The 25,272-nt window shown below is 37.9% G+C and overlaps 2 protein-coding genes across 6 annotated transcripts in view; both read left to right on the top strand.

Annotated features, from left to right (window-relative positions):
* The window catches only part of LOC138939081 (dystroglycan 1), a 61,561-nt gene extending 54,800 nt beyond the window's left edge, over nt 1-6,761 (top strand). For 3 of the 4 annotated variants that reach the window (XM_070306601.1, XM_070306600.1, XM_070306602.1), the window contains exons 14-15: nt 21-701; nt 788-6,761. In XM_070306601.1, the coding sequence (XP_070162702.1) occupies nt 21-701; nt 788-1,011 (905 nt within the window). In that variant the 3' untranslated portion in view covers nt 1,012-6,761. The remainder of the gene's footprint in view (nt 1-20; nt 702-787) is intronic. The other variant, XM_070306603.1, reaches the window with a different exon arrangement.
* A 513-nt stretch (nt 6,762-7,274) lies between these two features.
* Cah1 (carbonic anhydrase 2) lies at nt 7,275-24,032 on the top strand. Of its 2 annotated transcripts, XM_070306595.1 has the most exons (7): nt 7,276-7,747; nt 13,711-13,911; nt 15,682-15,803; nt 17,542-17,637; nt 18,941-19,055; nt 20,934-21,112; nt 21,581-24,032. In XM_070306595.1, exons 1-7 carry the CDS (start codon nt 7,708-7,710, stop codon nt 21,647-21,649), a joined length of 822 nt encoding a protein of 273 aa, XP_070162696.1. In that variant the 5' UTR covers nt 7,276-7,707; the 3' UTR covers nt 21,650-24,032. The 2 variants fall into 2 exon arrangements, with proteins under 2 accessions (XP_070162695.1, XP_070162696.1); XM_070306594.1 differs by lacking the exons at nt 20,934-21,112; nt 21,581-24,032 and adding an exon at nt 19,767-20,156 and having other exon boundaries at nt 7,275-7,747.
* The last annotated feature ends 1,240 nt before the right edge of the window (nt 24,033-25,272 follow it).

Here is a 25,272-nt window from a genome sequence, read left to right as displayed (position 1 = left end):
ATTAAAAATTGTTATTCTAGGTGCGAGCAGCACCGATGGTTTGGTCGTTGTCGTTCATCCGGCGCCGCCCATGGCGCACACGGTGGAATTCTCGATGACGTTAGATATTCCTTATGACTCATTTGCGCATTCCGCGCTTCAAAAGCGTAACTTTATCGAGAAGCTGCGAGATCTCTACGAGGACAAGGACACGAGCGCTATCTCATTGCACAGCATCTCGAACGGTAGTACCGTAATCACGTGGCATAACAGAACTCTGCCTACATCGTATTGCGCTCATGAAGAAGTTAATAGGTTACGATCCGTGCTCGTGAAGAGTGACAATGATCGACGTTCCGTAACGGACGAGGTGTTGGAAGTGATGGGCTTGAAATTCCCAGTAAAACAAATTACGGTGATTCCGATGGGGATCTGTCTCGGTGAATTGACGGGCGTGCATTCGCCAGATAGTCATGTACCATCGGTGGACGATTCCACGTCGGTCGGTGTGTTCCGCGACGATTACCTTCTCACTTTTGTTCTGCCAGCAATTATTATCGCCGCTATGCTCATCGTAGCGGGAATCATTGCGTGCGTTTTGCACAGACGAAGACGCAGCGGGAAGATGAGCGTCAGCGAACAAGATGATGAGCGGCAGAGTTTTCGCAGCAAAGGAATTCCCGTTATCTTCCAGGACGAATTAGAAGAAAAGCCGGATCCTGGTAATAATAATTTATTAGTTACCATTAAGATTATATCGATGATGTATTATCGGTCTTCCATACTAATACTTATTCGTATATTTCAGGCAATAAATCGCCTGTCATCCTGAAAGAAGAAAAGCCACCCCTTCCACCACCAGAGTATCAGAAAGCTGAGGACGGGGCTGACGTACCGATGCTTCCAAAGGAGAACTCGGAGGAACCATATCAACCGCCGCCGCCGTTTGCCACGAATCGCGATACCAATCGGCAAAATCGTCCTAAACCCACTCCGACGTACAGAAAACCGCCCCCTTACGTGCCTCCCTAACAAAATACGGTACACTCGCCTACGCGCAAATATATGTTAGCAATGCTCGGAGACTCACCGATACACAAGCAAAACCAAATCAATTATAAAAAGCAATCTCGAATTGGCGACGATGACAATGATAATCGTGGGATATTGAATGTTTATAGCGACGTTTGAAAGAGAAAGCCCTTCCATTCATCCGGTATGACAATATACTGCTTAGCGAGACGTGAATGAAGAGAAAAAATCACCCAGCGAGAATTTTCTCCAAGAACTCACATGCAATTTTATTTATTTTGTATATGTACTATTACATACAACGGCACGTCTTATCGATCGATAATATCTTCGAAAAAGATTTCTCTCTCTCTCTCTTTCTCTCTCATTCTCAATTTTCTATATTTCACGCGAAAGAAAAAGAAAAGATTTTCTAGGAAGTATGGGAATACAAATCACGTGTTGCCTTTCGTAAAGAATTCAATCGTAGGGAAGGATCCATTGCTCCGAACTCGATACGTGAATTTAGTTTAGAGGTCGTTGTAGAACCGAGACAACGGCAGAGTAAAAGTACTTTATTCGACTTTGTAGCATTCGAGACAGCAACGATACTCGTAAATATTTCAATAATCAGTGCCATTTATTAAGCAATAAGGGTATCCGACTGTGAATAACAGCACGTATAATTACTACGGTTCTACGGATTTATTGCAATTACTGTTTACACAGTCTCCAGGTATCAAGAAACGGACGGATTTAACGAAATATATCGTATTACGCACCTACAACGTATAACACTGCCAGAATGACAAATGATACATCGCCAAACGAACCAGTTCACGAGATACATATAATAGTATATTATATAATATAGTATAATATTATATAATATTATTTTTTATTCCAATTTTTTTTTATTTCTGAATGTTCCATTTAGATTAATTTGTAACGAAATAAACGAAATTAAATGTCAGTCTCGTGAGTAGATAAACTGGCTCACTTGGCGATCGCTTTTTACTTAAGGAGAAAATATATTGGAGAGAATTGAAATGTTTTTGAGACATAAATTTAAAGAAACGATTATGATATACATGCAATATGCCATTGCAAAATGACAGCAAATGCTTCCATGGGCACAGTAGGCCATGCAGATAACTTATCTAAGGTAAGAAAAAAACTGATTATAATAATATATACAAATATAAATATATATATAAATACGTATACATATATACATAAATACATATTATATCTATATTTGTGCCGTTCGATAGAGACGTGAGAATCTGTTATTTGAATAGCGTAATTTAAATACTGCCAGACCAATCAAGTTATTTGCATTTACTTTCGCTGTGAGAGGAAAATCTATTTCTGTTTGTTTTACACACAATTTGACGCGCTTTATACAACTTTTATGACTTAATAATCGCAATAAATATGTATATTTTTATTATTTTTTTCGGACCTGTTTACAAACACATATGAGAGTTAGCATCGAAAGATTAACTCAGAATGAGAATACTGATATATACGGGCACGTATATAAGAATGAGACTATTTAATTTAGATTTTACATAGTTATCAAGCCAAAAAATAATATTTAAAAAGAGAGTAAAAATAAGGACGTATTTGTAACTGCGAAAGAGAGCGTGGCTCGCACTCTTTATGGCGCATTTTTAAAATGTTTTTTGTAATTTTTTAATCGCTGCGCGATTAGATATACACAACTCATCCGCAGTATCATCGTTTGTATGCTGGTGCGACGAAAGAGTGCGGGGTATGGTACGAGTACGTATGCAGCCGTTTCTTCAATACCTCGATAGTTTCCTGATATTTTTGGAAGGAAATACGAGAAACGAAAAAAAAAAAAAAAAGAAAAAGAATTTCTTATTGCGTTCCGAATTTGGAAGCTCCGTTTGTCGATCGCGTTTGTCCACACGGACGATAAATGGATCGACGAATTTGCGGGCGCGTCTATATATTGGTATGACTGCTGACGATTAATACGTATGTAAGATGCTAAGAAAACGTTTCGTATACAAAGGCTACATAAAAATTACGATATAATATATTAACTATTATAATTCGTGTCCTTGTAACGTAGAGAATTTAAATATATCTCATTGAACACAAGCAAAATTCGTGAAATGCGACTCACAGACTTATCTTTCTTTCGCGAGCATATATATATATCAAAACTATGATCAAATTTCTCTATGATCTTGACGAGAGACGCGACGCTTGTATAGTTATATATTAATTGCATAATTCAGTTGCTTTACATGCTTGCGAAAGACAGAATCGACGAGTTGTATGTCATGAACTAATAAATATTTTTCATGGCGCATCTTGTTTATCGCAGAATCTTTTAGAAAGAGAAAGGAGATTGCAATTGTCGCCCGTACGTGATTGCTCTTTATGACGTTTTATATCGTGAATTAATAAATATATATAAGTACATTTTCTTATTATTTTTTATAAGAGTACGAATAAATATCTTGTATGTTAAATTCTCTATCTTAAGACTCGAATATAACAATTTATGTTATCGTAAGATACGGTGGGATTATTCTATAATTGTGATATTTCTTTGTGTGCGATTTTCGTTGAAAGAATAAATATAAATTTATATTGTGTATGGATATCAAATTCCAGCAGATAATTGTCTATATTATCAATTTTCATGGAATTAAAACTTTATTATATCGACATACTGGATCCTTATCTATTATTTCAGGCGAAATCACTCACAAAGTAATAATGTAGTGGCTAATGAAGGAAGAGTAACGCTACTTAGTAGTATAATATTTGAGAATTAATGTGAATCAACGGATCATTGTACACATCAGAAATGCGGTGCATCATAAACGGTCAAGAAGAACTTTATATTCCGTTTGTGATCTGCGGTAAACAAGCATAACTCATATCATGCTTCTAATCATATCATTGCTCTACACGTATCTCTTAAGCGCAATTGTATTACTTGTGAAAATGATGATAATGTACGATAAGCATGTATGATATTTATAAGATAGAAGAGACAAAACATCTGAGAAAGGGTATGAAAGCAAAAAAAAGAAGATGAGTTTCTCAAAGAGAGCATATTTGCTAACGATGACTTTTCTGGCCTGTGTGTGAAAAATGGTTCGAAAGTATTTTATAACTGTTGTGTAAAAGAAAACAAGATGATCTGACAAATTGCTAAGCTATTGTGACCATGACATTTCGTATACGGCCGCTTTCTGAGAAATCGGACTAATACCAGATACAAAGTAAAAGTTCCATTAGAGAAAGATAAGGACAAGGGGAAGAAAATGAGAGAGTTATCTCGCATCGCCCATACGAACATGTGTTATATGCATAGCTATACACACACACACACACACATCTAAGAATAAACATATTGACTGGGATTTTCAGATTATTTTTATTCGCTATTAAAGCGTTTCGATATATGATACAAAGTGAAACGTTTACGTTGATGTGTTCGCGAAACGCAGGATGAAGCGGCTTTCGTACTTGCTTCTCCTCTAAATAACGAAAAGCAGCCATCGACACGTATCTCTTAAGTTTGCGCTAAGTAAAACATATCTCGAAAGAGAGAGAAAAAAGGGGAAGAAGAAAAATTGTCGAAAAAGAAGAACAGCATTGATTGCTTTGAAGTAAAACGCGCACGCGATTACTTTGAGATCATGAAACGGTATCGCTCTCGTCCGTAATCAATGAAAAAAAGTATATCGAAAAAATAATATACATACATATATATATATTTCTCTCTCTCTCTCTCTCTCTCTCTCTCTCTCTCTCTCTCTCTCTCTCTGAGACAAGTACTACATACTAAACATGTGTAAAGTTAAGAGTTAATAAAACCATTTTAGGATACGACGCATGTTAATCTCTACGCTCGCTACTCTCCAGAAATATCAATGTCGTCATCTCCAAAGATCAAACACTTACGGGCTTGTATGTCATTCATATTAAATGTTTAAGAACTAAATCCGAGCACTGGTTTAAGCAATTATTAATCACACGACAAAGATAAATTTTATTGGATCACATGCTTAATGACAAGGACTTTGAACTGTAATATTCGATCTAATTTTCCTAAATCCTTTTATATATAATTTTTAACAACTTATTGTTTTTTATATTTATTATTTTAATTATGTAATATATAATCGCTATTTTTATATATTATAACAAATTTATAATACATATTTTATATTTGTAGAAACGAAATTTATATTTAGCGTCACTTGAATAATTTCTTTGTAGTAGTTTTTTTCTCTTGTTTTTTGTGTGAAAATTTAACTGATTGAAAGGAATCTATGCATATAAGAAGTCTGTGCATGAAGGAATCTATGCATGCTTATTATTCTGCAGATTAGATTCCGAAAGATGTTGCATTAGGCGTGATGTAATTACAATGATGTAATCGAATACTCGAATCCTTACGATTGTATAATTTTCAAGAATGCGACACGTTACGATTTTCTATTCATCCTACGTTGAGCATTCTGAGTTTACATGCAAAATAGCTTACGTTGCGTGCTTACGTCATATGGAGGAATAATATATTTTCCATTGTGTGATTGTTTCAAGCAAGGTTATATTGTACATAACAGAAGAGAACGGAAATACTCTTAAAATGATTTCTCGATAAATAACAGTGCCCCTAAGTAAGCCGATATTATTTCTTGTTTATATAAGGACAAATGACAAGCAGTTATTTAAAAAGAGAAATATTGTGCTATAAAAATTATATTTTTAATTTTTTTAAATATTATACACATTATGTTGTTTTAAATTTTAAATATCGATATGACAAGAAATCGGAAATATCATGAATGCCATAACTTTTTGCTGGAAAGGTCATAAATATCTTGATTTTTCGCTAGAATCAAAGATTTTTTATTATAATTATTGTTTTTGTCGTCTTTATTTTATTATTTGGACGCGTTTTTATATATCTATTTATAAAAGATCTCTCTCTAAAATCTCGAATGTCACAATTTCTTGCAACTGACAGAAAGGAATTTGTTATGATTCTCTGCGATTCAAGGATTGATCGAGTCGAAGGGATGAACAATCGCTGTGTCAAATGTCGTCGAGATATCTCAACATGAACACGCGAATAAATAGAAGAAACCTCGCAGGAAAATTATTTCGCGAGAAGAATGTCCTTTTTGAATAGTGGATATTATTGATGTTTTGACGCAAAATCTGTCAGAATTTTATTAATTTTTATTGGAAGCGATATCTTATCTCGTCATTATACAATAAATACACTGAATAATACAATAAATGACACTGTAATATGTAGCATAATGTTTGACGTGTGATATCGTTAATCTGTGCTTAATAAAGAAAGAAATTGTTTCTCTCGGGCAAGAAATATTTAATCACTTATTGCTCGCAAACATGAGATAAACGCTTTTCATTTGTTGAAAGAATGATTCATCTAATCTTATCTTCATCAACGCTACGATGAAAATGCATTAATTAAACTTTCTTTGCAGCATCAAATATAAATACAATTAGTAATAGATAATAATAATGCTTTTTGTACTTATCATTACATCAATGTATTATATTTTATCTTTGATTTGGTGAAAAACATATGAGTAATATAAAAAAAGTACATTTTTTTGTTGCAACGAAAGCAGAACTGCACGGTCTGTGCATTTATTTTATTAAATTAATATTATGAATTTTTTAATTAGAAATAATGTCTGATTAGTGTAAAAAAAAATCAAATAAAATTGAAGAACATTATAGTGTTTTAACAGGAACTTTTATAATTTTTTCTAGCGAAACAATTATAGTATTTATGACATATATTTCTGATTTTTTGTCGCACACATCGATGTTTCAAATTCAAGCATTATAGTTTTAATTCGACTTTTTCGTTCATAATAGACAAAAGTTTTTTCTTTCTTTTCATTTTTGATAGAATTTAAATTCTCTTAAATTTGTATTTAAAACAGAATTATACACAAAAACAATAAGTCAGTTTGTACCAATTTATGCGATATTCAAGATTTATTTAATATTTCACGATCAAGTGAATTATTCGGAGATCCATCAATATATAACAGTATCCGTACAATTATTTATCGATCATCGATCCGTCAGCGTCGCGTCATTTTGTATCTCGCACGTGTGCTTGTGTTCATGTGTACGCGCGCACGGCGGGGAGCGCGCACGTGTAAATATTTACCGGCGCATGCGCGACTGGCGAGTCCAGGCGCACTCACGTGACCGCGCGCGATATAAAGCGGTGCCGATGCGCCGGCCGGTATTACGTCCGTAGGAGTAGGGCGCGTAGCTTATACCGGTTGCCCGATCGTCGAGAAAAATAGTGGCGCGAGGGGAAACTACAAGACAATTGTTCTGCCGGGGAAAGTATCCGCGCGTGTAGGAACGCGATTAGTATCTTCGCGCGACAGGACGCGCTCGTAAAAAAAATCTAGAGTCTTCTCTTCGCGGGATTAAGTACTTGCGAAGAATCGCGATCCGAAACAATCGAACAACTTTCCGCGATTTCGAAATTCCCACAACGTAACGATCGGGTGACCGGGTCGGTAAAATTTACCAAGTGCTCGTTCATTTTGACGCGAAAGTTCGGCGCGAACAAACAAGACGAGCGGGTGTAAACTCTACTCGGATCTCAATTTCGCGGATCTCAATTTCTTATAAATCGCCTGTGCCTACGCAATGGGCTCGAAGGACGAGTGGGACTACTCTATCCAGAACGGTAAAATATTCCAAATATTTCTCAAAGTCGCGCGCGTCGACGTTAATTTTATGCGTAAGATACGTATGTGTCTCGCATTGCGTATAGCATGACTGACGTTTATTGAGTGAGTGAAGTTATTCAAATTTAATACGATTGTAGAAAGCAATATTATATACGAACGTTACATATTTCTGAACAGAAATTGTGGAAAGATGTGGAAAAAATTATTGAAAAAAATTTAGAGAGGAGGATGATTTTTTTTCTTTTGGCAGAAATATAATTTTTTTTGTTTAATTAATTTTCGCAGTATAATTACGACTGTCGCATCAATCATTTTCTCATAAGCGAGCGTTGAGCGTTGTATTTGATACTGCATAGTTTATATACGTACGTTATATTTTTGATAGGACCGTATCGAAATTATTGATTGACCACTTTGTCAATCGCCGTACATTCACGACCCATTCGTTATCCAATATGCATATAACCGGGATATTTCTGTATTAATGTTACAAAAACTACATAGTAGCTAGTAGCCGTGGTAGCCTGGTACCTCATTCGCGGTTTGCGATTAACTATGGCGAACGAATGTGTTTTAGCGATAACACTTATCGCCGGAATTAATTGAATTGGAGTTGTGGAAGGCATGAATTAATTTTATTATAAATTAGTCAGAATTTTCTTTGCTTGAAAAAAAAAAAAGAAAAAAAAAGAAAACGTAATGAAGACATTGAAATTTACATTTATACTTTAAATAAACACACATATTTATACTGATTAATTAAAAAATCTATAATATAATTAAGTTAATCGAAAAATATGTGTAAATTAAATATTTTTTTCTTTCATTTCTGGCTGGGGGATGAAATTATTTTTCTTATTTGTCCTTTATCGCGACGTGACAGCATTGACAAGTTGGACAATGGGCTCATTAACTTTTTCATTTTGTCGTGTTCTTGCGCATTGTCTTAGGCTATATTAAATGCAACGGTAATAACAGATAGTATTACATGTGGCGCACATGTGCGTAAATTATTTTCTCTTATTCTTAAACTTTCTTCTTTCCCAGAGGAGTGAAATCCAAATTGAAATCTTGCGGGAACTTCATACTTCAATGATCACGCGAGACAAGCGCTTGTCTTCTTCCTCCAATTGTAAGACTTTTATCGATCCATTGTATTATTAATTAACATCAATTTTAACCCGTTTATCTTTGAACGCGTCAAAATATGATCAAATATGAGGCTTGTCCGCGAGAGAAATTTCTTTTTTCAAAAATTAAAAGGCAACATTTAAAGAAAATTACAGTCTCTTCTTTTCCCATTTTCTCGTCCATTCGCTGAATTTTTGACGGTCGATCCCGATTCGATTTCCGAATGGCACCGAAGTGCACAGGCTCACTGACCCGGGGCCATTGTCTTCCCGCTCGAATGCAGGGCGAACGGGCCGTGCCAAGCGACGGGGGTGAGGCTTGCTTCCCCCCCGTAGCCTTCGTCGTGCGCACGAGGGGGGCCGCACGACTCTCCGCGGGTAAATGAAAATCAATAGTTTTCTTCCTTAGGCCGATGCACCTGTTTCCGCGGAAAGTACAGGCGCGCACGGACACACGTACACGGACGTGCAGCGATACGCACACGAACGAACGCGGGGGGTCGCAGACCCAGTTTCACTTTGTTCCGTCGGGGTTGCCGTGCATGCCCCCGAAACGTCCTTAATCTCGAGTCAATTTGTCAGCGCTATCTTTTGGCCGATTGTGAGAAAGAGAAAGAGAGAGAGAGAGAGAGAGAGAGAGAGAGAGCGCGAAGCGCGCCGAGTAGCTTGATTTGCACGCGCGTCCTCGGGATCGGCCCGTTGCCAAAAATGAGACCTCGTAGAGGGATGATTAAGTTATTTGACTCCTCGTTGTTTGAGATTGATCGATGTTATTCGATCGTCGTGAATTATTCGGAAGACAACATCGTTCCCACGATGTTCCCGCGATGTAATTGCGGGTTGCCTAGCGAATTGTTTCGCCGAGGATTTATCTTGCCTCGTGATTTTTAGGCCGCGCGATCCGATCGAGTACCAGTTAATGGAAGCTCTGTTTGCGAAATCATTCTCTTTCGATATCTTATCTATAGATAACTTTCAGAGGGACAATGATAGGGCGCGAGAGGAAGTATTTTTATTTCTGGATTAATTCGGATTTTGAGTTATCGAGGTCGTTCTTGCGGATGCACGAATACAGTCACGTAACGCATGGTGATCCCCTTATTTGCGTATTCCGCCCGTTTCCCTAACGAGTACCGGAACATCGATTTTGATCGCGCTCGTATAAACGAAGATAGATGTTCCGTCTTATATTTAATTAACATATGAGATACCCGCGGGAATATCTTGCTTCAACTTAACGGGACGATCGATTCGAGAAAATTGCGTAATTTATGACAATCGGGAATTATATAGGAAAGCGACACGCTAAAGCGAATCGTATAATCAATCTTGGAGACGAGGTGACGTTTGTTCGAAGAGTAAATAGAGGACCGAAACGTTGAAAATTGGTAGCTTATACAAAAAGGTCTCCGATTGCCATTCGCGTATTATACACTCGTATATATTACATCGCACTCGCGGTGCTTTCTATCGATTCAGGTTGCCGCCGAGGCGAATGCAATTTCAATCGAGCCTCATCCGAGATCAAAACAGCGGAGAAGAAAATGTTTTTATTACATTGAAAATAAAAAAGACTCCATTTTTTCCTCCCATTCAACGATACGCGAAGCGTATTTGACGCCTACGAGAGCGAATTGCAATTTTCATAGATCCTTTCTGCGAGTGAGAACGCACAATTTCACTCTCGCGAACTATTCTTTTATTATTTACAAAGCTCTCTCGCCCACGAAACGGCTTTCGCACTTTCCACGAGAAATTTGCGGCTCGTTACAGATTACGAAAGATCGTATATTTCACCGCGATCGTGTTCCGTTTGCGAGTAACATAAATCGCGCGTTCGAGACGTGTATATATCTTAATAAGCTGTTGCGAGTTGTTGTGATACAAACCGGCGGAAAAGAAAGTTCAGGAGACGATCGAGATGCGGAGAGATTCATCTCGTGAGCTGCGCGGCCGCAGTGCCGGTCTCATCGTCCTTCGATCGCGTTGATTAACTTGCAAATTGTCTGGCGACTTTGTGCGATGGCTGCCGTTCGCGCTTATTATGCACAAAGGTGAAACATATACGATATACGTGACTTATTTGCCCGACGTAATTGTCAGTTCCACAAAATGGAAAACTTCTCTCTCTTCTCTCTCTCCCTATATTAAATACAATTTAATATAAATATATATATATATATATTTGAATTTAGTTATACTTAAAATAAAATATATTCCCTCCCCCAAAGATATATGCAATTGTATTATAATATTATTCAATATCACATTTATTTAATACATTATTTGAATACCATTATCTTTTTCCAATGTATAATTATACTCAAGTTGTGATTTTCTCCTGTTATCTTCTCTCCGCTTGATTTATATATCAATCCGATATCTATTTTTATTAACTGTCTATACCAGAGTGTTTTTTTCTTGTTCGAAATAGATTAAATAAATAAATAATGGCACATCTTTCGAAGCATATCGATAAGATAATCGTTCGCGCGGATCTCGTTAAAAAAAAAAAAAAAAAAAAACTAAAACTTTCGATCCGTGAAACGTGAATATTGCAAGAAAAATTTTTTATTATCAAAGATTACAGCGCATTAAGATACGCGGGGTGCTGCAAACACGACGTAACAATTCCACGATAGACATCTAAATATCGCATGTAATCGTGGGATAACGACGAAGCGTAACAAAACGTGGCACCATTCTGTTGTTAAATACTTTGATACGTAACATAATATTATACGTTTCCGATGATTGATGGCCTCAAGATTACAGCATTGATAATGCATGAAAAGAAAAAAAAGAAAAATGCGTATGTGTAGAGGATGTGCAAAGTAATTGATTGGAAAAAATTGTAAAGTCGAAAAAGAGAGAGAGAGAGAGAAAGGGAAATTTTTATTAAATACATTTTCATCAATTTCTTGACTCCTACTATTCAGCCTTACAATGTTTTCTAAATTCGTTGAATCATCGCGGTGCAAGGTTGAACGAACCTTCAAACGAATGTTCTCGCTATTTGCGCCGCTGCGAGGCAGAAATAATGAGAGGCATTTGATTTGTCATGTCTACGGACGACGATATCGTTCGTCGTAATTATTCAACGGTGCAAAAAAATGGATACTGAGGTATAGAGATTAATTAAGTCGCACGTAGATACTAGCTAGCGGTAATAAACATCAGAGATTAATCGACTATCTTTGATTTATATCTTTATCGAGTATTCTCAAGTGTCGGTTGCAATCCGCCGATAATTGTCGCTGATTAGCCGTTCGGTAAGTAAATATCGAACACCCGCATCGTTATCAAACATACGCCTTTCGAAAGACCGGTTAAACGGTCTGCTGTGCGGGCGCGTTTCATTGCTATCAATATTTATCCTTCAATGGGAGTTCACGTGACGCCGATCTCAATGTCGTAGACGGATTTATCATGCTCCTACATTTTACGAATGACTGATCCGTCTCATTCCGCAAAGTATCTCAATTTTACGAACGATTATGCAAATATCACTACGTTCACTGAAATCGAAGTGTACTACGATCAAGGACGTGATCCTGAAAATCCTAATGTCTCGCTATGTAATATGATTTTATTATATTGTTGTAGAAATTAATAATAATTTTTTTTTAATTTAACAAAATAATTTGTAACATCCGTTGCTTGGATTTTTAATTTCGTGACGTCCAGACATGGATGTTTTAAATCACAATCTCTCTTTCTCTTTGAGAATATAATTTTATCTGACTATAGACGAAGATATAATTATTTAATTTTGTGTAATTTGAGTCTCTTGACAATCAGTTGATCACGTGTCTAAGTTATTCGACACGCAGGGACGATGCGCGATGCACATTATGTCACGCGGCATCTCAGAATTGTCACGTGCGATCTCGTGGAAATCCACATTGGTTACATATATTAGAGAGAAACTATCGAGTTGTTTCTTTCGTGTTGGCCGATCGACGCAAGTCGGCCATGTTTGTTTAATTGTCGTGTAACGTAATTTTCGTGGCCGTTCCCCTTTTCATATGGTAGAATCAGTTTGACATCTAACTGCATTGCAAATAACATCGAGATCACGTGGTTCCCGATAAAGAGAGCTTAATGCGGCGATACATTACATACGTCGCTGATAAGGAAAAATGTGAGATTACTAGAGATAATATAGTTGATTAACTTTCTCCCGTCTGTTATCGAAATTGATATTCGCAGACGTGTGTTTGTCCTGAATTATTATTTCAATTGGCACACATAACATTCATACTGAAGACATAATAAATTATGTAAGTTCGATAAATTATATAATCGTTCGTTTTCATAGCTTTTATAGGTCATCTCTAATTGTAAGTCGTTTATCGCTTCGTCAATATGTCGTAAAACCAGGAAATATTATTGTCTCTGGAAATATTGATCTCGCATTTTCGTATGGCTTAAATAGAGAACAAAACTTTACGGAGATCGAAAGTGATAAATAAAGATCGGGATTTTGATGAAAGGAAATTTCGATCGGTTACCATCGCCACGACAATACATCGTGAAAAAAGAGTTTGTTTCGCGCTCGCTAACTTGGCATGCGAGCCTTTTACAATTTATTTAAGCAAGAGCTCGTATCGTAAAATTATTCTACAATATTATTTTGTTGTCGCGAGTGCGTCGGCACGTGTGTTTCATTCTCAGTGAGAGAGAAATTCGTATTTACAGATCAAAGGGAAGAAAAAACGAATAATCACCGAATCGTAGATTCACCGAAATTATATTTTCGATCCCGACACATCTGTCGTTTACGTAATGGATTAGCGCCAGCTCGATATTTCTCTTCTCTGTCACAGGACCCAGCACGTGGGTGACGAAATTTCCTATGGCTGCCGGCTCTAGGCAAAGCCCGGTGAACATTGAGACGAAACGGGCAGAATCCGATCACGAGGCTCTAAGCAGCAAGCCGCTACGCTGGAAGTACCCGGCTACAGCTTCTCGAAAGCTGGTTAATCCCGGTTATTGTTGGCGGGTGGATACCGCGGGCGAAGGCACATGTGAGCATACAATGTTAGATATCCCTTTTCCTTCTTTCCTTCTTTATTTTTTTTTTTTTTTTTTTTTTTTTTAGATAAATTCCCCTTTCCTCCTTCGTGGAAATAAATTTATATCACGGCTCTTTCTCGCTCCAGGTATTATTTATAATAATATATTTAACGTCGCGATCGAAACTCTGAATTGCGTGGATGAAAATGCGTGTTGCGAAATTGGTTTAGCCACTCGTCCATCCGGAAATGGCGATCCAGTATAATTTTAGATGATTGTTTACGATACTCGGCCTCGCGTTCCATCTTAAGTTTCCCGTTTATAAACATTAATACGCTGGCAGCTATGTCGCGAACGTGGTTTACTTATGTTAGTCATAGTTAAGACGGAGCAACCTGTATGAGAAACTATGTTTTCTTTCGCTCGACATAAACGGCTTACGTAAGGAAATGATTTTTATTATAATCTCGTTCATTCGTGCGCACGAGCCTTTTACGTAAGAGAAAACTATACGATTCGCGCTTTGTCGCGGTGTATCAAGATCCGTTTGCATTCCGTCACTATTTGTAAAAACGCAGATGCAGACGCAGAATCGACGTATCATCACACGCGAGGTACATACACGCAGCCGCAAATCAACCGCACGCGACAAGATGAACTAAAGGCCAATTTTACGTAGATCGCTATTCGCGGAGAATGACATATGTCATCGCACGCGGATACAAATCAACCGCGCGCGACAAGTTGCGACAACTCATCATCCACAACAGCGGTCATCTCCGAGTTCTTTTGTCTCTTATAATTTCACAAGTCGGATCTTGCATTTTCAACGTAGACAAAATAGCCTTGCAAGATTCTCCGCGAATAGACCGATCTTATTCCGAAAATATACGATGAGGAGAAAATATATCGTTCGCATAAATAACGGTCGTAAAATGCGGCGCGTGAGTATGCACGGACGGATGTATATTCTATTTTATCGTATATCGTTTTAACGAAGGCTCCTCACTGTCGACTTCGTTCGTGCCGCTTAGAGAGGGCTTTTACCTTCGCCGAGTGCTCGGGGCGTATTCGAAATGAGGACGACCGTGCGCCGATGGCGTTATTATGTGTATTCATATGTGGCACGAAGCGGCGCGGCGCTCTATAAGGCAATATGTGACGGAAAACAATCGGTGGATAGAACACCGATAGTGAAGTTACGACTTGGCCGAGTCCACACCTTGTTACATTCGATAGAAGAAGGAATAATCGATGAAAAATGAGGTTTCTATTATAAAACAACTCTGTATCTTTTATTTTTAGAAAGTTTAAAATTATAATTGTTTCTCCCATTGCACATGGTGAATAATTTTAGATTCTTCTACCGCGCTCTCGGAGAATTCCGTGGCGTTTAAAACTTGGCGCGATAAACTTTCCGCAAAACAATTTATCGCAGTCGAGGCGCGACAAAATGCGTCGCGACGCGATCGCGTACGCGCGATTCGCCGACGCAAATGCGTGATACAACGATAACAATGATCCTCTCTCTCGTTATAGCCCCCGTGCAACCCACGTAATTTGGCTGATCAAGCGTATCCTGTAATAGAGCGATCTGTAAACGAGAGCCCGGCACGGCCAACTTTATTCGAGCGCGCTTCGCTAAAAGCGTACTGCGAAAATTTCCACATTTTTCTGGGAGATCTAATTAATACTAATCCTTCACCTTTTTTTTTTTTTTTTTTTTTTTTAATAAGCGCGATATACTATAAGAAATCTCTCGATTTTTCTGTCGCCGACAGTTTTGAGCGGTGGACCGTTGATGGACGATGTTTACAAACTGGAGCAGTATCACTGTCATTGGGGATGTAGCGATTCCAGAGGATCCGAACACACGGTGGACGGGCAAGCTTTTGCCGGAGAGGTAGAGTATAATTATATTCCTTTCTGCGAACCTTGAAACTTTCAATACGTGTCTAGATTGTCGTTAGATTCGCCTCGACAAATAAATTTAAGACGATGAAATAAATTTCAGACAATGAAGAATATTAATTGAGTTATCTTATTTTTGCATTATTTCGCATATATTAATAACGTATGCCAAAGCAGCTCATTTGTAATCCGGCCACGTTGAGAGTATGATTCACTGTTTGCGATCATTCGTAGCGAGCTTGCTATGGTAGTGTCGAGACCTTGTCCGAGAGTCGCCATGTGCGATTTATTAGCGGAATCATTTCCCCGAGGATATATCGAAATCTATGTAATTTTACATCGACTCGTAATGTAAATGTATAAATGACGAAACAGATAACTTTCCCCGCGATAGGAATAAAAAACTTTATTCATCCCAAGTACGGCGCATAAAGATGCTAATTACGGACATGTTACGCGGGAATATAATAATATGATTATTGCGAACATCATTTGTCTCATAAATAGAACATTATTATCGTCCGTATGTCGCATTGATAAATACCCTCAGCGTTGTGTCAAAAGTCTTTCTACGCTCTGGCAGTTGTGCGTGGGCTTAAAGCCGCATATCGGGTTATACGAGTGCGAAGAAACGAAACAACAAACGCGCTCGAAGTGGAAGACAATAATTGACGTTATCATTGAAACTATCATTTGCGCGGCTGCGAATAGGACAACGAGACCGTTGGCGTTCACCTGCGAACACCGAGAGAACTCTCGTAGGCGAACAATCGCGTCCTATCGAGGATGCCAATAATTAACTGAGACAAATTGCGTATTTCCTGGACACATTTCCGACGCGATCCCAGAATGGGCTTTATCTTCATCGCGGTTTTTTTTTTTTTTTTTTTTTTTACTTGATAAATCGATTATGCAATCATCTACGCAACGGTATATTTGCAATCTTTCATAAATAGTTGACTTCAACTATTGACCCTGCGCGCGATCAAGAAAATATCAACGGTCGCATAATGCATGGAAAGTTTCTTCATCACACATGACAGATTCAACGGAACATTCGTGAATTTCGTCGAACGATCGCGCGCAGGGTCAGTTTAACACTGACGACTTTCAGACAAGCTCGACATTAATTAAACGGCTGGAATCTTAAAAGCGTATTAACGAGTCGATTGGCGATCGCAATCAGCTCGCTGATTTAATCGCTGCGCACGTCCGTCTTCGACGTACTTAGAACGGATACACTCTTTCCTATCGCGGACACACACATACGACGTTATCGAAAAAAAACTTATACGCGACGATATCTTTCGTGACGAGGAAAACCGGGTTGATCGGATATTCGTGGAATTTCAACGTCCAGTTACCGGATCGAATACATAATTTCTGTAACGAGCATCCCGCGGACGCAATTATTATTTATTGATACCGAATCAAAGTTCTTTGTTATACGCCACCGTTCGATGAAATGCGGCAATGGAATAATTAAAGCTGAAAGAGGATACTGGATAATCCAAGGGAGACAGGATACCATTAATAATAATTAATATTCTCTATTTTTGTCAGTATACAAATATTGAAAATGATATTCCGTAATTAATTGTTTAAAGAGACGATTAGACACTCGTTGTGTATTCAGTCGACCTGTCCTTTCGCTCCTCCCAGTTGATTGTCCGCTATTAGATTTAATATACGTAATTTAGATTCATTAGAAGACGCCGTTTGTGTTTCAGCTGCATCTGGTGCACTGGAACACCAGCAAGTACAAGACTTTCGGCGAAGCTGCGAAAGCTTCCGATGGTCTGGCCGTCCTGGGGGTCTTCCTTAAGGTTGGTAGTGCAATATAATGTTTCAGTAATCGCGCCTTAATTGAAGAAATTTTTGTATTCGTCAAGATTTTTTTATTTCTCAAGAACTTTTTTTAGAGTTAAAATGTAATTTAAAAAATCTATTTTTATTTAATTTATATCTTTCACAGAGAGAGATATAAATATAAGAGATATAAATTTATATCTTTAGAGAGAGATATTAAATTAGACTCGATGTGTTAACTCACGTCGAATCTTTGTGTAAACGTGTCAGATGATACGCGCGGAAGCCGCATCTTATTTTGCAAGGGATTCTAATTCGGTTATGTCGGCAGGTCATCTATTTACTGTTACTTAAGCTTTTTTAGACAAGACAAGCGAACCGCGCGAACGGAATCCATAACCGTGCGTTGGAGGTATTATCACCGATTGCCGTCGAATGGTCGATTACGTAAACACTCGAGACGCGTCCGGGGACACATAATTATATAGTCGTCGTATCGGGCACGAAATACAATACGTATACGTTTCTGTCAAGCGCAAAACCAGCGAGTAGCCCGTTATCGTTTGCGGAAAAAATAATTTCCGCTTTGCGCAATATTTTGTGTTCAACATTTGGATCGCGGCTCGCGATAAACCTCCCGTGAAAAGAGATGGCGATGTATCCGAAGCGATTAGAAAATTAATTCTACGCGCGTAAATAATGTTATTTTTTTTTTTTTTTTATTTATTGTTAGAATCGCGAAAATAGTCGCGTCACGATTTCGAGACACAAAAAACTCGTCGATATTTCCATTTCTCGCGAGATATACCGTGATTATCTCTTACGTAACGTCACACTGCAGTTTCCTGATACGTCGCGCGTGAAGAACGTACGTATCGTAAAGAAATTTATGCGCCACGTGTAACGGCGTGTCGGACAATTCGAAAAATGTCGTTACGCAATCGATAATCAACGTTGGCTCGATATGTCGAGCGTTTTTACGACTCCTCCTAATACATTTACGCTGCTTCCGAACCGTTTGATAATTTCCCAAACATTATGTCTTGGTCGCTTAAAAGTATTCTAGGAACTTCTAGAAACTTATGAAGTCCGAGATAATTCGTTAAACTTCTTGTCGGTTTCGCGTATTTGAGGACACGGATAAATTTCACGGAACGCATAAATCTGAGACGCCTTGTACGTATAATTATTTTGCTGATTGCAAGATAATTGAAAATGAAAATGAATGTTTATTTCGGTGAGAACGACGTTACGTCTTGTGAAATTCAATTGTTTGCCAAAATATCTTTGTAATGGTTTCCTTTTTTTTTTTGCTCGCAGGTCGGCAAGACACATGAAGAAATGGACAAGATCGCGCGCCTGCTGCCGTACGTCTCGCACAAGGACGAGGTCGTAGAAATTACGGAACCTATTGACCCTGGTAAACTCCTTCCCGGTAAGTTAACATCGTACGATGCAATTTAGTGAATTGTCTCTTTGATCAGATATTCCGTCTACATAGTGATACATAGTGTCCGTGATCCGTGTCCTTGTTGTTTCGCTTGCGATATTCACAATCGTACCGATAGTTGGAACTTGTTTGCGAAAGTCGATTCGATAATAGTCCATAACAGGTGTAATAGTCCTGATCCAATCAATTGATTCGGGACAAGAAAATTACGAAATCAAATTGAAATGGTTTCGATTTATTTAATTTATTTCATTTACATATCATCCTATACACTCATCATGATCAATTTATCAAAACCCTATTTCCTTAAATTGAATCAGTGAAAATATCATTAATTAATGATTTCACCAAAAATTTCACCAGATAAATAATATTCCAATCCAGAATTGTCATCGCCTATCATTTCTTTACTCTCAAATGTGATAAATTCACACAAAATATGAACAAGTATGACTCTTGTTTCAAAAATTAAGATATTTCTTTAATATCAATATTCATCGTATATTATAAGATACATTTTATAAAATGTGGCTGATTGAAAGCCACCACCATAAATTAATTACTTTGGGCGAGATTTCATTAATTTCCTTGTCTTCGATAAACACTGATTCCATTTTATTTTTAACGATATTTATCGCGTGTGCTTCCGCATTAACGTTACTAACCAAGTTTCTCCCGCATTTTCGCGCCACTCAGTGCGCGGCGGACGAGCCGGCACGCAGAGATGCGTGAATCCGTGCATGCGCTGGGCCGATCGAATCATTCCACGACACGAGAATAAATGGGACTTCCAAGGTTCGTATCACCTTGGAGAAAGAGAGCCGATACGAGAGAAAGAGACGCTGCGCGTTCCTTTCGCATCTTTTCGCAGCATCGCCTCTCGGAAAAAGCTTTACAATTTTCAAACAACCGATTTCCCGAAGCCCTGCATGTCGATGCATCACGGTCGAACGGACGCATGTTAGGATTCGTAGTAATCGATATTCCTTTTTTTCACTCTTCAAGATAAAGAGACGTGTTTGTCATCTGAAGATGAATTTCTTGCAAGGCGTATTTCTTTATATAAATTTTCGTCGACGATTTATTAAAGCTTTTTCAATTTGCGTGATAAGATATGGTATGTGTTTATCTGTATTGAATAGCACATATGTACGTTTAATTTCCTCGCAATTTAATCTTGATTAAAATGTACCGAATTGTTTTTTGTATTTCGTAAATGTCATAATATTATATTTGCATGTTTTTTTTTTTTTTTATATGTGTAGTATATTTTTATGTATTTTGTGTGTAGATCTTTATCCAAATATTACCTCCGATGTTCTCATTAATGCTACTTATCGATATTATTTCGGAGAGATGTCTCTCGAGTGACACCGATGACATCGAAAGATAAGACAACGAAGAGTTCACGCTTATATAAAAAATATTGCTTTCTCGGAGAACAATACATTAATGAAATTGTCTATTCTCGGGACAGTTCCGCCCTTATTAAACTTTCATTCGTACGACATATGGCAGAAATATTCTCGTAACTTGAAATAATATGAGAAATAATGAGAGAATGGATTTTGAGATATATTTTTAAATTAAATTCAATGTCATAGTAATTTCGAAATTAATTTTGCTACATCGCGTTGGAAGACGGGAACACATAAATCAGCATTTTATTGTATAATACACGATTAAAATTTGTCGCACTAAAACTTTATTAAAACATTATTATTGATATAAACGATTATCTTGACACACGTCTATACATTTCTTCAACGCGTCGCTTTAATTGTCAGCTTAAAAGTTGATCGCTTCAATTAGTCGCACGAACACGAGAAGTAATTTTTAATTTTCTTTTCTCTTCTCGTTCAGACGATAATGGCTACTGGACGTATCTGGGCTCGCTAACGACGCCGCCGTGTAACGAGAGCGTCACTTGGATCCTCTTCAAAAAGTACATCGAAGTGTCCCATCATCAGTTGAACATTTTTCGTAATCTGCGGAAGTTCCCACGCGGCGAGGAGTGCCCGTGTCACGAGAATCACGGAGCGGTAAGCTTTCGCGCGAGAGGATACGTATCACCGAGTGCGATGTCGCAACCTTTTCTCTATTCGTCATCGAAACTTTGCATACAAGGGCGACGACACCTTTTCCTCGTTTAAACGGAAAGTTCTCCCGCGCTTCCTCTCCTCGTTTGATAAATGAATGCCAATGAATGGCGATGAACGTGACGACGCGACGAACGCCTCTGCGGCGCCGCGATTACCATTTTCCAGCCGCGCGAGATACATATCTCGCTTTTCTTTTCTCTCTTTTTTCTCTCGCCCGATATACACGAAAGTACCGAGCGGAGCCGTATGATGTGCGGCTATTTTTAGGCGTTCGCAGGATGTCGACGACCGCGAAACGTCGTCTCGGCGACGGAGCGAGAATGTATTTCGAATCGACGAAGACACGCCACGCGACACACCTTCGTTTTTTTAACACCGATCTTTTTTCTTCTCTGTTCCCCGTTACAGGTGATCAACAACTTCCGCCCACCGATGCCGCTGGGAAATCGCGTCTTGCGGGAGTGCGGTAGCTTCTAAGGTTTGTCTCTATCTCTCTCTCTTCGCCTGGGAAATAAAAAGGGACGAGGAAAGGAGAGGGCAGGGATGATCGTCAAGCATTTCTTTACTTTTGCGGATCATCGACCCCGAAGCGACGACTAATACAGTCGCTATGGAACGACAGCGTTCAACGTGCCTTTGGATTAACCAACGAATATACTCGCATTACGTTCCGCGAGGAGCCTTGGCTGTTTTCTCGTCATTAAGCTGCATCGCATGCGTAATCGGTTTACTTGTGTTGAGAGAAAAACTTTCGCGGCGAGAAAAAGAATTCCTTTCATTCTATGAAAAAATTAATTGAGGATATTCGATAGCTTTAACTTTTTAACTCTTCAACGACGAGCTTCTACATTATTTGACACGATTACGCGACAACTTGTAGATCGTAGAATGTAGAACTGGCACTATTATTAAACGTATCTTCGGAATTTCATCGCGACTCTTGCGTAGTGTAAAATAGAAGCGCTGTTTATACGAAAAATCGCATTCTTTTTTACAAAAATATCGAACATCGGTGTTCACGTTGCAAAAGATATCTTCCATAGATATGCTACTCCCCTTCAACTCGTCGAAAGACTAATTTTAAATATAAATTAAATAATATATTTCTGACCAACCGGAGATTTTTTCACGGTGAAGATATTGTACAAAAGTCTCAACAAGAGAATACATTCGTTACTTTTTATTAGACGCAATGAAAGATAATTAATGACCGTGTTTTTGGGATATCTCTGCTGCGGCAGTGTCGTCAATTGAATCTTCTACGTGTTTAGAACATATCTGAACATTTTATTGCGTCCCTGAACCAGCCGAAATAAAATGGGCTGTAAAATTTTAGTCGTCGTTTATTTAAACAATTTTTACGTTCGATTAAAAGAATCCTTTCTTGCAATTATTTTAAATCGCTTATGTGTCAGGTGATAAGTCTTTGACGGAGAACATCACAGGTGTCAGGGATATCCTATATATATAATAGCTACTAATAAGCGTGTGTAAAACAATTTTATTTTTTAATTCAAGTGCAATTATGAGCGAAACGTAGAATAACAAGCGTCTGCTTTTCGCGCACTTGGAGAATCGTAGCTTTCTCGTTAATAAAAACTGTCGCTTGTGCAACACTCGCGCGGCTACGAAGGCGAGGATATGCCTACGCGCGTGCGTACGTGAATACGCATCATTTTCGCGATAGATGGATAAGACAGGTAAATAATCGCGAATATGGCTCACTGCAACGCGTCTCATTATATCGCCACAAGATTAATGTACAATAATGGGCAAGATGTATAATTTTTAGATGTATATCCGCGATAAAATCAAATTCTGTTCGATCTCGATCCGTCCTCGGGGCCATCATTTATCGATCAGATTAGCTTCCGCAAATCGGCGCGACGTGCTACGGGTACAATGATCCTTGTATATGTATGGATGCTATACGTTATATATTATACGTGACTTTTAAATAATAGCCGTCGTATTTATTATAAAGCAGTGCCTACAATTGCTGACGCGCGAGAAATGTAAGATACCCGAAGATAGAGTACGACTCTTCATTCACAACTGTGCTTGTGTATATAGACTCTACGTTTACGAGAGTAAATCCGACATGATACAATTGCATTGCGCAAGGTTTATTGCACGCGCATCACGGATGCAACAAGTGAGATGCTGATGCCGCTGTCACATCGGCTTTTATCGCCGATGTTACTTTAAGATGATTAGCAACAGGTGACAATTGGTACACAACACGGATGCGTCGAAGGGATGAGATAATTTTTTCAAGATTTCTCTCAGAGAGAACGATAGAAAATATATATTATATATATATTAATTCTCTTAATGATATTTTTCCCTCGATCATCTCTCTAATATAATCGTTCGATCGAAAAATAATAATTTTTTTTTTTTTTTTTTTTTTTTTTTGTGAAAAATATACAATAAATTTATACGAATTAAAAAATTGACTAATAAAATAATTCTGGGTTACAAATTACAATTCTCGAGCGTCAACGGTCATTTAAAAAATAGACGATAAGTTCTATATACTTATTTAGATATATTATTTTACTTTGTGCCATACACTGGCAAACACTTACTCTTTTGTGCGATGTACGTTAAATACATCATTATTATATGCACTTTTGACACTTTATCGTATATATTCTCAGGAATCGTTGTTTTTATTATTTCTATAAAATATATAAACGTCTTCTTTCATCGTCGCATCTTGAATTTTTTCATAGATGCATATATGCCGATGTTCTAATTATTGTTGATGATGTAAAATATAATATATGTATTTCGTAGCCTCGACTGTGATAGGGGAAGAAAATAAAGGATCGTTCCGTTTATTCTTTTACGGCAATATTTGACGCCACTCTTTATCATTTGTCGCGAATAATAAATTTCCAGCGAAATGCAAAATATTGACTATGAAAAAATTGTGCTCTTCTTCTACGAGGTATATTTCGTATCGTATGAAACGCAAGGCCAGCAACCGCTAATGCTCGTACCTGACTTTGATGTTCGCCGTCCGGTTGGGACCAGTTTCAGGGTCGCGAGAAAGAAAACCTGTGTACGAGAGAACGCTCGCGATACAGGGATCCGCGGAATGATCGAGGAGAGGCCTTCCTTGATACGCCCCCGAGGTACGTCTTGCATCAACGACGCCGAAATCGTGTAATCACGCAACGTGCGCGTGCGAATGAACATTTAACATGTAAGAAACCGATCGAGGAAAATAAAAATTCTATCATCCCGCGTTGTTCCAGCGCGATTCATCCACTTAACATCAACACGCGTTTCGATTGTCCAATTCTATATTAATTTTTTTTTTTTTTTTTTTTCCCCTCATATAGAGCTTGCGAATTTTCCTATAATTGTCATTCGCGAGCCTCGCTTTATGCGATCGCATCTCGTGATCTCGAGTTGTGGAGTCGTGTTGGCTCGACTCTTTCTTTAACGAGGCCTCCTCAGAACCGGTCAGTGAACGTTTGATAGTACATGTGCATCGCTGAGATAACTACACTCCCTCAGAGGTCGAATATATTTAGACTCGTCGCGTTAGACTAGAATAATATTTCGGATAATAGTATCGGATATTAATAACTCTCTTTTTTTATATGATTGTATCGAACGAAATTCATATTCTTCACTTTAACTCTGATTTGTAAGAATAAACAATCTTCTATTACGTTAAAATTAATTATGAAATAATATAAGATGTCCAATATTCACAGGATTGCTCCAGCAAGTTGCTATGTCAACGCATTCGAAAGTGTTAATATACTATCCCCTGTCATCTTGTTTACCGCATTTAAATGCCATATTGTACGTAAATTGCTGGGACCGAGGCTAATTGACGTCAATTGTCAACTGTTAGGAGGATAAGAAAAGTGTTTAGCAGTTTACGATTAATTAATGGAAGCGAACGATATGTTTTCACCATACAAAGAGAAAGAGAGAAATGGACGTCGCGTTATTTTTTTGCATTTTGCGATTATATATTTAGACTTATAGCTGTAAACATGCTGACACTGCACACTGATGTACATTTGCTATTTTGCTTTTGTAATATATATTATGCAATAGAATAAATTATCTCC

Source organism: Polyergus mexicanus, unplaced genomic scaffold, assembly GCF_030449975.1.
Source record: "Polyergus mexicanus isolate NDT 795.1 unplaced genomic scaffold, iyPolMexi1.0 SCAF_13, whole genome shotgun sequence".
In the NCBI taxonomy this organism is placed as follows: Eukaryota; Metazoa; Arthropoda; class Insecta; order Hymenoptera; family Formicidae; genus Polyergus; species Polyergus mexicanus.
The sequence above is the reverse complement of the archived record's forward strand: the minus strand, read 5'-3'. Positions and strand labels throughout refer to the sequence as shown.

Coding starts and splice junctions, on each gene's coding strand:
- Cah1 (XM_070306594.1), top strand. CDS start 7,708: ATGGGCTCGAAGGACGAGTGGGACTACTCTATCCAGAACG. Junction 13,912..15,681: donor TACCGCGGGCGAAGGCACAT/GTGAGCATACAA, acceptor TGTCGCCGACAG/TTTTGAGCGGTGGACCGTTG. Junction 17,638..18,940: donor TCCTGGGGGTCTTCCTTAAG/GTTGGTAGTGCA, acceptor TTTTGCTCGCAG/GTCGGCAAGACACATGAAGA.